General features: G+C 37.2%; 1 protein-coding gene across 4 annotated transcripts in view; it reads right to left on the bottom strand.

Moving 5' to 3' along the window:
* Positions 1–3,333: 3,333 nt before the first annotated feature.
* DLGAP5 (DLG associated protein 5) overlaps positions 3,334–14,604 on the bottom strand; it is a 40,720-nt gene continuing 29,449 nt past the window's right edge. For 2 of the 4 annotated variants that reach the window (XM_023255706.2, XM_045059937.1), the window contains 6 exons: positions 14,107–14,323; positions 9,776–9,968; positions 7,991–8,042; positions 7,156–7,402; positions 5,874–5,923; positions 3,334–3,710 (listed from right to left, as the gene is read on the bottom strand). In XM_023255706.2, coding sequence (XP_023111474.1) covers positions 3,570–3,710; positions 5,874–5,923; positions 7,156–7,402; positions 7,991–8,042; positions 9,776–9,968; positions 14,107–14,323 — 900 coding nt within the window. In that variant the 3' untranslated portion in view covers positions 3,334–3,569. The remainder of the gene's footprint in view (positions 3,711–5,873; positions 5,924–7,155; positions 7,403–7,990; positions 8,043–9,775; positions 9,969–14,106; positions 14,324–14,604) is intronic. The other 2 variants (XM_023255707.2, XM_023255708.2) reach the window with 2 other exon arrangements.

Genomic DNA, 14,604 nt, shown 5'->3' on the forward strand with positions numbered 1-14,604 from the left:
TTTCCATAAAAACCAGAAGATACTGCAAGGAAATCATTCTCCCGTTCTCTTACTTAAGGAAATATATATTCAGAAAATAAGAAAAAAAGAAAAAGTTTAGGTTTTTTTTTTTTTTTTTTACTGTTAGCATTCTGGTGTATTTCTTTTCATTCCTATTTTCTCTTTCTAAACTATACTTAGCTGTTTTCAAATATAGCTGTTTTGAAACCTTGCTGTAAGTTCTCTTGGTTTTTAGGAAATATATTTATAAAGGAAAAAAGCTCTTAATTGATCTATAATAAGCTTGAGAATTAATAGTTCCCATTGCCAACATTCTCAACCATGCCTTTCTGCCCTTCCTCATTATCAGCAAGCCCAAAGATTAACACAATTTCAAAACTAGGATGTAGTCATAGCACTTCAAAAGATCAAAATATTGTTTGGTCTATTGTTTCTATACTACCACCTCCTAGATATTTTATTATTACAAGGTGGGTTCCTCAGGAAGCAGAGATTAGAACACAATAGGTTTATGGCGGAGAATCTCACAATTAACAACTCGGGATGAGAAAGCACACAACTGGGCAGAGCAAGAAGTTGGGCATCAATGCCTCAGCCCACCCTGCAGGGGTTCTGAAGCTGGGATGATCCTTTGGAGCTGTCAAGAGGACACTTTGATGAGTAAATACAAGCCATCTGAGAAACAGTATGATCTTGGGTGAAGTGGCTGTCTTCACCTGAGGTAGTTTTCACACAGGGATGGTACCTGAAGCCTGTTTAGAAACACTTCTAGCAATTAAAGGAAAAAAATCTTTCCATCCTAAAGAGGGATGTGAGCAGCACATCACATCTTATTTGGAAAACTATGTTGGGGCACCTGGGTGGCTCAGTCAGTTAAGCATCCAACTCGATTTTGGCTCAGGTCATGATCTCACAGTTCATGAGTTCGAGCCCCTACATCGGGCTCTACACTGATAGCATGGAGCCTGCTTGGAATTCTCTCTCTCTCCCCCCCCCCTCTCTGCCCCTCCCATGCGTTCTCTCTCAAAACAAACTTTAAAAAATAATTAAAAAAAAGAAAACTATGTTAATTCCTTACTCTAACATTCTGATCTTGACTATTCCACAGCTATGATTAAGTGGAAAAACTTGCTAAGTGGAAAAGCTATGGAAAAAAGAAGGGACTTGGTTTACACAAAATTACTGAAGTCCTGAGCCTTGGTTCCTTTGTCTATAAAATGGTAATACAATACGTCTTTTGTAGGGTTACTGTGATTGTTGAATAAATATTGTTTGCAAAGGGGTTGTTATATAGTGGTAGGTCCTCAATAAATGGAAATTCCTTTTTTTTTTTCATTTTTGGAAAGATGTTTGTTCTAACCAGCTATATTCCTTCATTGTAACTTTAAAGATTTGCCTAATACCTCATAATTCTAGAGTCCAATAGACCAAGAACACTGTCTAGTTGTAGGGCAAATTGATGCCTGCTACCCATCCATTCCCTGCTTCCTTAACCGACTGCGCCACCCAGGCGCCCCTCCCTGCTTCCTAATAGTCACAGTTTTATTCAGGTATAATCCTAGATAAAATAGGGAATCCTGATTAGGTAAAGACAATCCCTGGCTAAACTGCAAACGGAGATGTGGCATTAGATGGCCTAACCAGACTAAAGGAAAGAATATACATATTCTGATTACAACTGGCAGCCATTTTGTGACCCCAAAAGGACTCAGCCAAAGATAAGCTGACACCAAGGATAACAGAATGAACTATGTATGAATAGAATGTTTGACTATCATTGAGTTGTTGATTGCAAAGTGTCTGGAATCACCCTGACAACTCATGAAAATAATAAACTTGCTTGTTGGGGTTCCTGGGTGGCTCAGTTTATTAAGCATCTGACTCTTGATTTCGGCTCAGGTCATGATCTCACAGCTATGAAATCAAGCCCCGCATTGGGCTCCACACTGGGCGTGGAGCCTGCTTAAGATTCTCTCTCTCTCTCTCTCTCTCTCTGAAATAAACATTTAAAAATAAGTAAACCTCCTTGTTATTAAATTGGTTTGAGTTCATTTTACTATTACTAAACAGCCAAAAGTTCTCTGAACAATAGTACATCTTACTAAATCTACAAAAAAAAAAAAAAAAAAAAAAAAAAATCATGTTTACTGCCATTGTTTTTATTCTCATCTGCTTCATCTTTGAGGGCAAATTATTTTATTGTTATGTTGCATATTGCTTTATATAGATTCTAAGTCTTTGGGTTACCTTGCACCAACCTCTTTTGCATGCTTATATGCCTGGGCCCTTAGAACATGTTTCTTTGTTCTGCATGTCTTGCTTGAATTATTCATTAACTGGCTATTGGAACCGCTTTTCTCTTTGGTAAGACTAGGCATTCTAAGGACATTCTTCTAAGCCAACACCTCACATAGCCTAACTGTTCATATGAACTTGATAATAAATACTATCTTTCCCACAAGCCTAACATACCTTTCTCTGATAACAGAAGTGGATGTGTTTCTTTTCTTTTTGAAAACCCCTAATATTACAAGTTTATCTATAAAGTTGCTGCTTGTTTGGCTAATGCCTCCAATCCTAACTTATTTAGAGGCAGAAATAACTGGAACCAGGTCTGATTACAAGCTTTAGCTACTATGACTCTTCTTGGTACTCTGTTATTCTCATGGTCCTGTTGTCTACAATCCTATAATGAAGAGTTTTATAAAAGAGAAAATATTTCAAACACATTAAGTGATTGATATAATTTTCTTCAAGGGAAGAAGGCATCTCCTTAGGTTGTCAGTCACATCAAGGGGAAAATGAAAACAAAAAGGGAAAGATTTAATGAGCCCCTCTAATAGTTTAAGCATTTGAAACTGCAGCATGTAAACTGACTTTAGATTCCAGAAAGCTCATTTAAAGAAACACAGTACACCCTGGAAAATGCAATATGCAAAGCTGTTTAACATCAATTTTTTTTTTTTAACGTTTATTTATTTTTGAGACAGAGAGAGACAGAGCATGAATGGGGGAGGGTCAGAGAGAGGGAGACACAGAATCTGAAACAGGCTCCTGGCTCTGAGCTGTTAGCACATAGCCCGACGCGGGGCTCGAACTCACAGACCGCGAGATCATGACCTGAGTCAAAGTCGGATGCTTAACCAACTGAGCCACCCAGGCGCCCCTGACATCAACAAATTTAAGAGTCCAAACTAAAAATAAAGTATAAAAAGATGCAAATATTTCTGTCAAAGTTTAATATTATATTTTGATTAAACTGAAGAATGTTCATAAGCTCTATGTTAGTACACTTAGCTTTAAGCTTATACATTTTAAACAAGAGAGGCGAGGTGATGTACATTTTTTATTCTGCATAGTTAATGTACAAAATATTCCCACTTCCCTTGAAAAACACTATAGTATCTAAAACAAACTTTGATGAACACTGAATGTTAAAACATTTTATGACACTATATAAATTGAATAGAAGTGAACACAAATACATACTCTTTAATTTTTCAAAATGCTAAGAATATATCACAGCACTGATAATATGAAAAAAAAAACATTTGGATTCATTTTTAAATTCAAAATTCTTCTGGATGTTCTTCACTGAGGGGCCTTAGAGGTGAAAAGGTAATCAAGTTACCACCAAAGGAAATGTGTCTGCCATGATCTGGATGTCTCCTCTCCACCTGAGTGAATGTATTACCACAGTTTAGGCCTGGCTGGAGAATAAATTCAGAGAAGTCACTACATCACGTCTTTCACCAATTAAGTCTTCAACAATGCAATTTAATAGGTTAATAACATAAATAACACGTTTTGTATATAATAATACAATTATTACTAGCACAATGAATTTGCTACTTTCCAGTAGATCTAATTTCAATATATACTTTTTTAATTGAAAAGGTATATCAGGTATATATGCCTTAAAGGTGACTAGTAATATGTAAATGTACTTCAGCAGTATATGTAGGATGAATAAAATTAAGGCCATATCTTAAGCCACTTACACAGATTCCACAAGTCCTAATCCACATAACTATACTTAATAGGCTTTTTACTAATGTGATCCTGCTAGAATCTGTTTCTTTTGTTCCCCCTTGAGCCCTATTTCAGGTTCAAGTGATGCTACAGACTAATAATCTGGGTCTATAATAGATAGGTGGACCTATAAAAATATAAAATAAAAAAAGTCTAAGTTCTAATATTTACAAAAGTGGAAAAGAATTCACAGGGAGACTAAATTCTAAAGTACTAAGATTTGGGGCGCCTGGGTGGCTCAGTCGGTTAAGCACCCGACTCTGGCTCAGGTCATGATCTCACGGTCTGTGAGTTCGAGCCCCGCGTGGAGTCTGTGTTGACAGCTCAGAGCCTGGAGCCTGTTTCAGATTCTGTGTCTCCCTCTTTCTCTCTCCTCCCCCGCTCATGCTCTCTCTCTCTTCTCAAAAATAAACAAACGTTAAAAAAAAAATAAAAAATAAAGTACTAAGATTTATCAACAAGATAATATAGAAGATAGATAACTGTGAAGCACTTTTAATCATAGTATTAGTACAAAATGAAATATTATGATACATTAATTTCCAGATTTAATTATAATATCATATATGTCAGAACCAAGCATTCGGAGTTCATATCTGGGAACAGGATTATATCAGATTTGTATAAATTGGCCTTATGCTGAAATCCCTGACTCTAAGATCAAGAAAGCACCGAGTATGGGCCATAATGATACACTTCATTCTGCTGAGACGCAAGGCGGCACAGAAGCCTGAACATAAAGAGGGCATCTTTGAAAATAATGAAGGCCAACATATACAGAAGTCCTTAAGGAATTAGGGGCTTAAGGAAGCCAAGTATTTGCCAGGCTTCATGAGGTTAACAAAATTATTGTTCTTTTATCCTACATTTGCCTTAATGAATTTTTTATATTCTGAGATCAAAGATTAGCAAACCAAGACCATTTCCTGACCTATTTTAGCAGCTGGCCCTGGAAAATTTCAAGGTAAGGCTATAAACCAGGGTTGTCAACCTGGCTACACATTAGAATCACCTGATAATGGTCCTACTCCAGACTGTTGGAATAAAAATATCTGGGGGTAGGGCTGAAAACCAGTGCCGTAAACACTTAGTAAGCAAGAAAGCACTCTTTCATTCATGCCAGTGACAGCATCATGAACATGAATCAGACAGCTCTGCCTAAAGAGGAATTTACAGTTCATAAGGGAAATAGATTCCCAAAATTATAATCCATTTCAGGAATATAATATATTCATATTACACTATTAATAAGAGATTAAATGTGTGCATTGTACACCTATATCTATATATATAAATCAACAGGGGAGAGATGAGAGCTTTTCTAGGAAGGCTTCACAGAAGGGTCAAGGTTTAAACTAGATACAGAGGCAAGAGGTCAGCAAAAGTAAAGGCTGGGGAGCCTCTAAACAGAATATGACATAAATATATTAATCTAAAAGAATTAAAATGAAAATAACCAATGATAACTGAAGGTAGGATAGACATTATCTTCCCAACTGTACATTTCTAAAGGCAGAAACCTTGCCTTATTTTTTCTTGCATCACTTAGAAACACCCAGCATAAGCCAAGCTACATATTAGATATATAAGTATTAAGCCAGTTTGTCATAACAAATTTGAAACATAAATGTTTTGGGAAATAAATCTTCAGAATTTAGTATTAGAATATGCTATATTTTAAAGTATATAAACATGGATAACAAATGGATTTCACAGTACATGCAACAAAAACGTGGAAATTTTAAACCAACTTTGCACATATACTGAAAAGTGAGTAGTACCATTTTATAAAACAAATCTAGAATATAAAGGAATTTTTCAAATTAAGTTGGAAAACTTACCGAATCAAGAAGATGGCATTCAGTAGTGAGACTTTTAGTATCAAACAGTACTGAAAAACAAAAAATAATTTTTAACTTTTAAAGAATATCCTCACCGTCAAGGGTTAGAAATGGACAACACCTGAAAAAGACAAAAAGTTCCATATATGAAATGCTATAACAAAAACATAGGCCATCTTATGCTGTGGCATTTTTTTTTCCTTAATGTTTATTTAATTTTGAGAGAGAGAGACAGAACTTGAGCAGGGGAATGGCAGACAGAAAGGGAGACACAGAATCTGAAGCAGGCTCCAGGCTCTAAGCTGTCAGCACAGAGACCAACGCAGGCTCGAAACCACGAACCATGAGATCATGACCTGAGCTGAAGTCCGATGCTTAACCGACTGAGCCACCCAGGTGCCCCAGTGCTATGGCATTTTTAAAAATGTACTTGAATTTTTTAGTAAAATTCTTATCCTTAAATTCAGTATAAAGAGTCTTCTACAAACAAATCTCACGTTTGTGATATTAAAGGTACCACTGGGCATCCAGGTTGGTGAATATCTGGAGATTTGGGGAGAGTGGTGCATTTGGAGGGTATAGAAGCTTTGTACCCTTTCCCCATACCTTGCCCTATGCATCTCTTTCACATGGCTATTCCTGAGTTACATCCTTTTATAATAAACAGGTAATAAACCAAAGTTTAGGGGATTAAAAAAAACAAGGTACCTGAAAGATGCTAGCTGGAGTACATTAAATGTCTGGCCAAGGTTACGTTTATTTTGCTTTAGGCCCCAGCCAGAAAAACACCATTGAGTAGCAGATGAAAACAGCAGGTGAAACTATCGCACATTATACTATAACAAAAATACAAGAGCCATTTCGTATTGCAGAACAATCATAACAAAGTAGATAGGAAAAAGGCAATATGGAAGAAAAATAGGGCATTCTGAAGAAAGGTTTGAGGATGTGCGTTGAAAAGGACGTGAAGTAAAAAAATAATAAACTTCAGGGAATTTCTCTGAGTCTGCATAAACAATGAAGACTGCAAATAGGTCTGATGCAAAATGCTACTTAGTTCCAACATGGATTAGTTTTTAATAGGTCTACTTCAAAAGGTTTGAGGTGTAGAGTGGGATTCTACAACACATACTAATTCTCATAAGGTATTTACTATGAATGTCCAGTTTTTCAACACTTATTCTTAGAAACTGGTACCCTGAAGTATTTACGATAATCTGTGTATTAGTCCAAATTCATTTATTTAACAAAGTGTCATCTAAATATATTTAAAAGACCTCACCTGACTGAGAAATTTTAGTTTCCTCTTCCTGTAAGATATTATTTTGTGATGCTGTATTTTTTTCAGGGCTGCTCATTAAAACATCCTGTGCTGTAACTGAAGAATTTAGTTCCATTCCTTCCACATCATCTGAAATTTCTTCCTTTTTGTTATCATTAATATCATCTCTCACTTCACCAGCAGGTAGAGGCAAACTCATTCTTTCACTGGGTAAACGATCCATCTCAAAGCTTATCTTGTTTGTACCCTGGAAGTAAAAAAACACTTTTACATTTAATTACCAAAAATTGGAACAAATAGAAAAAGTTTTGCTGCTATTCAAAATAAAAACAGAAGAATGACACTTGGAACATAGGCTAAAGAACATTGTAAATCCCACTATGTTGCTTCTTGAACAATTAGTTCAAAGAATATTATAGCAACAGTATGATTGAAGGAAACTTTCTCAGCAAGTGTCTATGATACTCCAATTTAGTGACTGGCAAACATTTTTTTGTGCAGGGCCAGATGATAAGTATGTTAGGCTTTGTGAACCACAGAATCTCTGCCACAACTACTCAACTCTACCGCTGTACTGTGAAAGTAGCCAGATATAATATGTAAGTGTGGTTGGGTTATAATAAAACTTTATTTACAATAATAATTTTGATGGCAGTTAAAGAACACAAAATGGCACTATAGTTTCAAACAAGCCAAAGGTCTTTAAAACAAGAATTATCATTTTATATGACTGATTTAGATTTAGATTTCCAGAATGGAAATTCTGGGAGTGGTTTACGGAGTTACTATACATAATGACATAAACTGCTATCTACTACACTGGAATCGAACTTACATAATTTACTTCGATTAAATCTTGTAATCCAGGACACGGAGTATCTTCTATGCTGTTCCAAAAAAAAGAAAAAAGCAGCACTGTAATCAGATAATTAAACACACTGCTATCTTTTTACTTGTGTTTTGATATTGTCCCTCATGAGTCAAAGATGGATCCGGTCCAAGATCAGACCTGGTCCAAATAGGCTAGTTGTGGACCACAGCTACAAGCAGGATGGCCACAAAAACCAGAAAGCTCACAGCCAGTTACCATGCTGTTCAGTCCACCAGCAATCTTTTGAACCTCAGTCAAATCCAGAGCTATACACATACTAGAGAAAGGTTAGAATAAAGCCAACTCCCGGGAGTGTGGAAGCAACGACTCAGTTACCTATAGCTGGAGTTGGCTACATTCACTTGTTCACTACAGCATAATATATTCCAATCTCAAAGTTCATAACTTGTATTCATTAGAAATATCTGTCTCAACCTCTTGCAAGTCATTTTTAAAAAAAAAATCCTATTTTTCCAGTTTTCAACTTCATGTTGCCTTCACCTCACAAAGTTGTTTATGTGTAAGTTGCTCTTTCAGGATTATTTTTGGGAATTAAGTAAAAGATTTTTTAAAGAGTACTTGTATTATCACTTAAATACAATTATGGACCTTTTCAGCACAAGATTAAACTAGAGATATATAAAGCAAAGTAACTTGCATTTAAGAAATGACAATAAATTGGTATTTTATAACCCAGATTTCTAGAATATTTAGTTCCCACAAAGGTTAAATATACCTTGGTTTATACTAAAAATTAGAAATCTTAAAATATGTTCCATGAAATATTTAAGAGCAAAAACTTTCATTTGTTTCCTCTACTTCAATTCGTAGGTGTTCTTTATTTTACTTTTTTGACAGCCTTCTCTGCTGTGATGGCTAAGTATTCAATGCTATCCCGTCTCCAGATTAATAATAAATCCAATAGTCCTCTCTTGGCTCCAGATGATAATTTTATTTCCTACTTACCTTAAAGTATCTTTTTTTCCTATCAGATTTCTGGTATCTTTATGTTCCACCAACAAGGACTATATAGATAATTTTGATGCATTTGTAGCAGAAAGAATACAAGGAGCATCCAATTTTACCAATTATAAGCTGAATTTGGGTAAGTTACTAACTTTTCAAGTTACTAACTTGAAAAATGGAGATCTAATACCTCACAGGGTTGTTTTGAGAATTAAATGAGATAATACATGTTAATAACCTAGAACCATGTCTAGCCCATAATTCTTCAGTACACATTAGCTCTCCCTTATTTATGCTCTGTTATCTGTCAAGAGAGCAATCTCAAGGTACTTTCTATAGAAAGTACAAAAGTGCCTACCTCTCAAGGACCCTGTAGGGAGGCATCAAACACTGCTGTTTTGTAAATGATGAAAATGAAGCTAAGTGAGTTAACTTATCCCGAAGTTTCACAGCTAGTATGTATGCAATAGAGCTGGTTTTGAGCTCAGATTTATCAAGCACCAAAGCCACAATGTGTTTAACACCAAAGGACACTGTATTGTTTCCTTTCTTCTTAGTTCTGCAGAATTTATTCTGCCCATCTAAATATAACCAATTACCGATCAGAAATTGTAAGCCTTAGTTCCCTCATTTAGGAAACAGAAGTATTTTCTATATGTCACAGGGTCATTGTGAAATCTAATAAAAAATACAGGTCTTGCATATTTTACCAGGTTAACAATCTGAAATGATATTTAATGTCAGCATCTGTTATAGTCTAGATAATAACACATGAAGGAATACCTGTTTTTAGGAATAGTTGAAAGCAAAGTCTCCTTATCAACATGTCCACATGTGGTACTTGAAGGATCAGGATTCTGTGGTGACACAGTTTGTCTCAGAACGCCCATCTTAGACCTGTTCTCAGACACAGCTTTGCTGACAGACTTAGGTGTCCTAAGTCTTTGAGAAAGACGTTCAGAAGAGATAGAAAGTCCTAGAAGATGAAAGAAATCATCTCAATACCAAAAAGTTCCTTCATTCACTTTTCATTACAACAAGGAAGACAGTGCAAGTTCTTCCTATTACCCTACCAACTAGCCTCCTTCTCCAGTAAAATGTCTGTTAAAGACAAATGCCTGGGACTTTCAGTTAAAGATAGTACTGAACACACACATTAGATTCTGTTTCTTCTTGACATCCCACTACTTGACGCAGTAACAGAGATCATCTTAAAAGGCAGAATGTCACAAGGACAAAGAATCTTTTTTTTTTTTTTTTAAACTCAGTGGCTTTTTAAACCTGAAATACAATTTTCCAGGACAAAGGGAACTAAAAGAGAGACAACAATAGTCAGAAAAATTCAGAAGCTGTAATGTAGATGAGTGAGTAGGATATTACTTACTAGACCCAAGAAAATAAATCCTAAGTCACAGTCAGGAAACAGGAGAATCAACCCAATTTATACCATAACACCCCTCAAAACAACTGGTGGCCTCAAGTATCTCTGAAAGCAGAGATGAAAATGGAGCTACAAACAGGAAAAACAAAGTCAGTTTAAAGAACAAGTGGAATCCTTTCCTTATTCTGCACAGGTAGTCAACATGCTCCTTGCCACCACCCAAACCAGAAAAAGAGAGGGTTATTTCCTGAAAAAGGTGGAACAGAAGGTCTCTGAGTTAGGGGATACCAGGTAAGGTTGAGATGGGGACTATGTGGAAAAAGGGGATCTGGTGAGTATTTACAAACTATTGAGACATTCAGTTTTTTCCTCCCACCTGGCCCCTGAAAGGCTGGTAGCCAGAATTCTATCTTCTAGGCAGCAGACTGAAAGAGTCTTCTCTGGGGAATCTGACTAGCACATGAGAACAGACTTCAATATAGTGATGTGTAGGGTCCCAGTGTTATGGTACAGCTAAATCACATGACAGTAAAGACCACATCACCCAAGTGCTGCTGTGCAGAGACCCACTCTTAACCACAAGCAGGCAGTCAATGATCGCCAGACACCCAAAGAAAGCCTCTAATATGAGAGATGGAAACCAAAACCAAACAGACAATGGGCACCTGGGTGGCTCAGTCGGTTAAGCACCCGACTTTGGTTCAGGTCATGATCTTGTAGCTGGTAGGTTCCAGCCCCACATCAGGCTCTGTGCTGACAGCTCAGAGTCTGGAGCCTGCTTCAGATTCTGTGTCTCCCTCTCTTTCTGCCCCTCCCCTGCTCACACTGTTTCTCTCTTTCTCTCTAAAAAATAAATCATAAAGAAAAAAAACCAAAACCAAAACCAAAATCAAAAGAAAACACCCCAAACAGACAAAAGTATCTTGGAACAAATACTCTACAGGGGAATGAAAACATAAAAGCTATCATTAACATCCTCAGAAAGGTAAGACAATACACTTACCAAACCAGTACAGAATGTTATAAAATGGAACATTCTGAGAATGAGAAAGAGCTCTTGGGAATTTAAACCATGAGAGGAAAACAAGGCAAAACAAAGCATACCACCATGAGAGCCAATATGAAAGTTGAGGAAATCCAGGAAGTAGAAAATGGCAAGTACAGGAAAAATTATAAAAATAGCCTATTTCCCAGGAAAAAAATAAAATAGGTATTTCTGAAAGAAAGATCCAAGATAACCAAGGAGAGTAAATCATAGGAACAATTCAAGAAAAAAAAAAAATCTATATCTTGTTCAGAGAGAGGGCTTCAAACAACTCAAGATTCCAAGACTCCTGTAAGAACTAACAGTGGTTGTCCCTAGGGAGAAACAAATGGGATGAGAGGGGCTTTTGGGGGGACTTCTGTTCTGTAACAGGCCTCATATGAACTAAGTGCTCTGTAAATAAAACTCAATTTTAACAAGATAGTGTTGGGCCATGAACCTTAATCTCCCCAGGCAGAAGTGCCACACTGGGTCCATGAAAGAACAGACAGTGATGAGTTCATAGTAATGGAAACTAGTAGGATCCTCAGGAAGTTAGTGGCAAGGAGCCACGTTACTAGCAGGAGGCAATTCCTGGGTGGAAGTGAAGCTGCTTAGAGTAAAGCAAACAAGCCAGACCACATCAGGTATGATACCTAAATTGACAGGAAGATTATAATATACTTGAGGTGATAAATTTACATTTTAATGTAAATATCAGATAACAGCTCAAGCTTATTTTCAGAAAACTTCCCAGTAGACACAGTGAAATAGGGAAAAAAAAAAAACATCCCTTCAGCTGATTAGTACTTGAAGAGGACTTGGACCCTTTCTCCCTGAAAACAAACATCTATGGGCACCTGGGTGGCTCAGTCAGTTAAGCATCCAACTCTTGATTTCAGCTCAAGTCATGATCTCAGGGTTGTGAAACTGAGCCTCATGTAGGGCTCTGCACTGACAGTGAGGGGCTGGCTTGGGATTCTCTCTCTCTCTCTCTCTCTCTCTCTCTCTCTCTCTCTCTCTTTCAAAATAAACAAACATTAAAACAAACATCTAGCACTTAAAGCACTGATACAAGTTTCTACTGAGATTTACACATTACTTCAGCTATGACCTCTCGTTATATGATGTATATATAAATAATTCCAATCTAGATATATAAATTCAATCTAATAAAGATAGCCTATAGGGCGATGGGTGGCTCAACTGGTTGAGCAACCGACTCTTGATTTAGGCTCAGGTCATGATCTCACAGCTAGTGAGTTTGAGCCCTGCATCTGGCTCCGTGCTAACAGCGCAGAGCCTGCTTGGGATTCTCTCTCATTCTCTCTCTCCCTCCTGTGCTCACACATTCTGTCTCTCTCTCTCAAAATAAAGAAACTTACAGAAGACCATGGGGGAGGGGAAGGAAAAAAAAAAAGTTAGAGAGGGAGAGAGCCAAACCATAAGAGACTCTTAAAAACTGAGAATAAACTGAGGGTTGATGGGGGGTGGGAGGGACGGATGGGTGGCATTGAGGAAGGCACCTGTTGGGATGAGCACTGGGTGTTGTATGGAAACCAATTTGACAATAAATTTCATATTAAAAAAAAAGTTTAAAGATAGCCTATGAAAAATAGCTATTGGGGGTGCCTGGGTGGTTTAGTCCATTGAGTGACTGACTTTGGCTCAGGTCATGATCTCACAGTTCATGAGTTCAAGCCACACTGTCAGTGTGGAGCCTGCCTGGGATTCTCTCTCTCTCCCCCTCTTTCTGCCCCTCCCCCACTCACATGAGCATGCTTTCTCTCTCTAATAAATAAAAACTTAAAAAAAAATAGCTATTAAAAATTGTAAAAGAAAATCATAAGATCAGAGTTAGAAATCAGTTAGAAAATCATAAGAATGTTTTCCTGAAGTATTAAAAGCTGGTTTCACTGGAATGCTTTTAAATTAGGAAATTAGTACATTTATTGTATTTCATAAAATCTGAGCAAAAGTTTTAATACAAATGAAAATTAAACCAAACCCACTTTCCAATGAAGCACACACAGTTGTGCTTCATTTTAAAGCACAACTAAAGAAGTATGATAATTTTAATGCCTAAGATGCTTTGCATCTTAAATTCTAATCCAACTAACCTGAAGAAAATCACCTAACTTCTCATGTTTGGTTTTTTTTGTTTTTTTTTTTTTTTTAATTTTTTTTTCCCAACGTTTATTTATTTTTGGGACAGAGAGAGACAGAGCATGAACGGGGGAGGGGCAGAGAGAGAGGGAGACACAGAGTCGGAAACAGGCTCCAGGCTCTGAGCCATCAGCCCAGAGCCCGACGCGGGGCTCGAACTCACGGACCGCGAGATCGTGACCTGGCTGAAGTCGGACGCTTAACCGACTGCGCCACCCAGGCGCCCCTCTTCTCATGTTTTTATCATGTCCCTTACCGCTTGGGATCCTGTGACCTACTCCACAGGATTGTGGGGTTAAGTGGTAATAACTGATGTGAAATCACTTAGGAAACACAAAATCCATTTTAGAAGATTGGTCACACTTAAAGTAATCTAATCATACACATCACAATGTGCCTTGCATGGGTTTGTGAGAGCATAGTCTATCTTCCAGACCCACAGAGAGTTTATAGGCCTTCATGTGAAAACTACTTTATACCTCTTATACAAGCTCCTATCTAACCCAAATATTTCTCTCAAGGAGTCTTAGCAAAAAATCTAACCTGAGAAGGATTTAACGGGACTTTCAATTCTGAAAAATCCAGCATCAAACACTATTGTATCAACTTCCTTTGGCATTACAGAGGCCGCTGCCTCCACATGTTCTTCCTTCTTCATTCTCTCTCTCATTGCATTTTTTATGGCAGCTAGGCGATTTCTAGCTGCAATTCTTCCATCATCCTCTTTGGACTTACTTGGTACACCTGAGACAACTTTTTTCTGCAAAGAGAAATTATGACATTTATTAAAGCTACTCATTATCATCTTACAAGAAAAACAAAGCATGCATAGCTATTTAACACATTTGGGGTGCCTGGGTGGCTCAGTCAGTTGAGCGTCAGACTCTTGATTTCGGCTCTGGTGCCAGGAGTCAAAAGGTAAAGGACAAAGTCCCTGCTCTCGAGGAATTCACACAGCTTAAGGGAAGGGCTCGATGTGGACATTAAAAAGAATAAATGTCATGATACAGACAAAATTAGACAACTGTAAGAGAATACCAG

The sequence above is a fragment of the Felis catus genome, chromosome B3 (genome assembly GCF_018350175.1).
Source record: "Felis catus isolate Fca126 chromosome B3, F.catus_Fca126_mat1.0, whole genome shotgun sequence".
NCBI lineage: Eukaryota > Metazoa > Chordata > Mammalia > Carnivora > Felidae > Felis > Felis catus.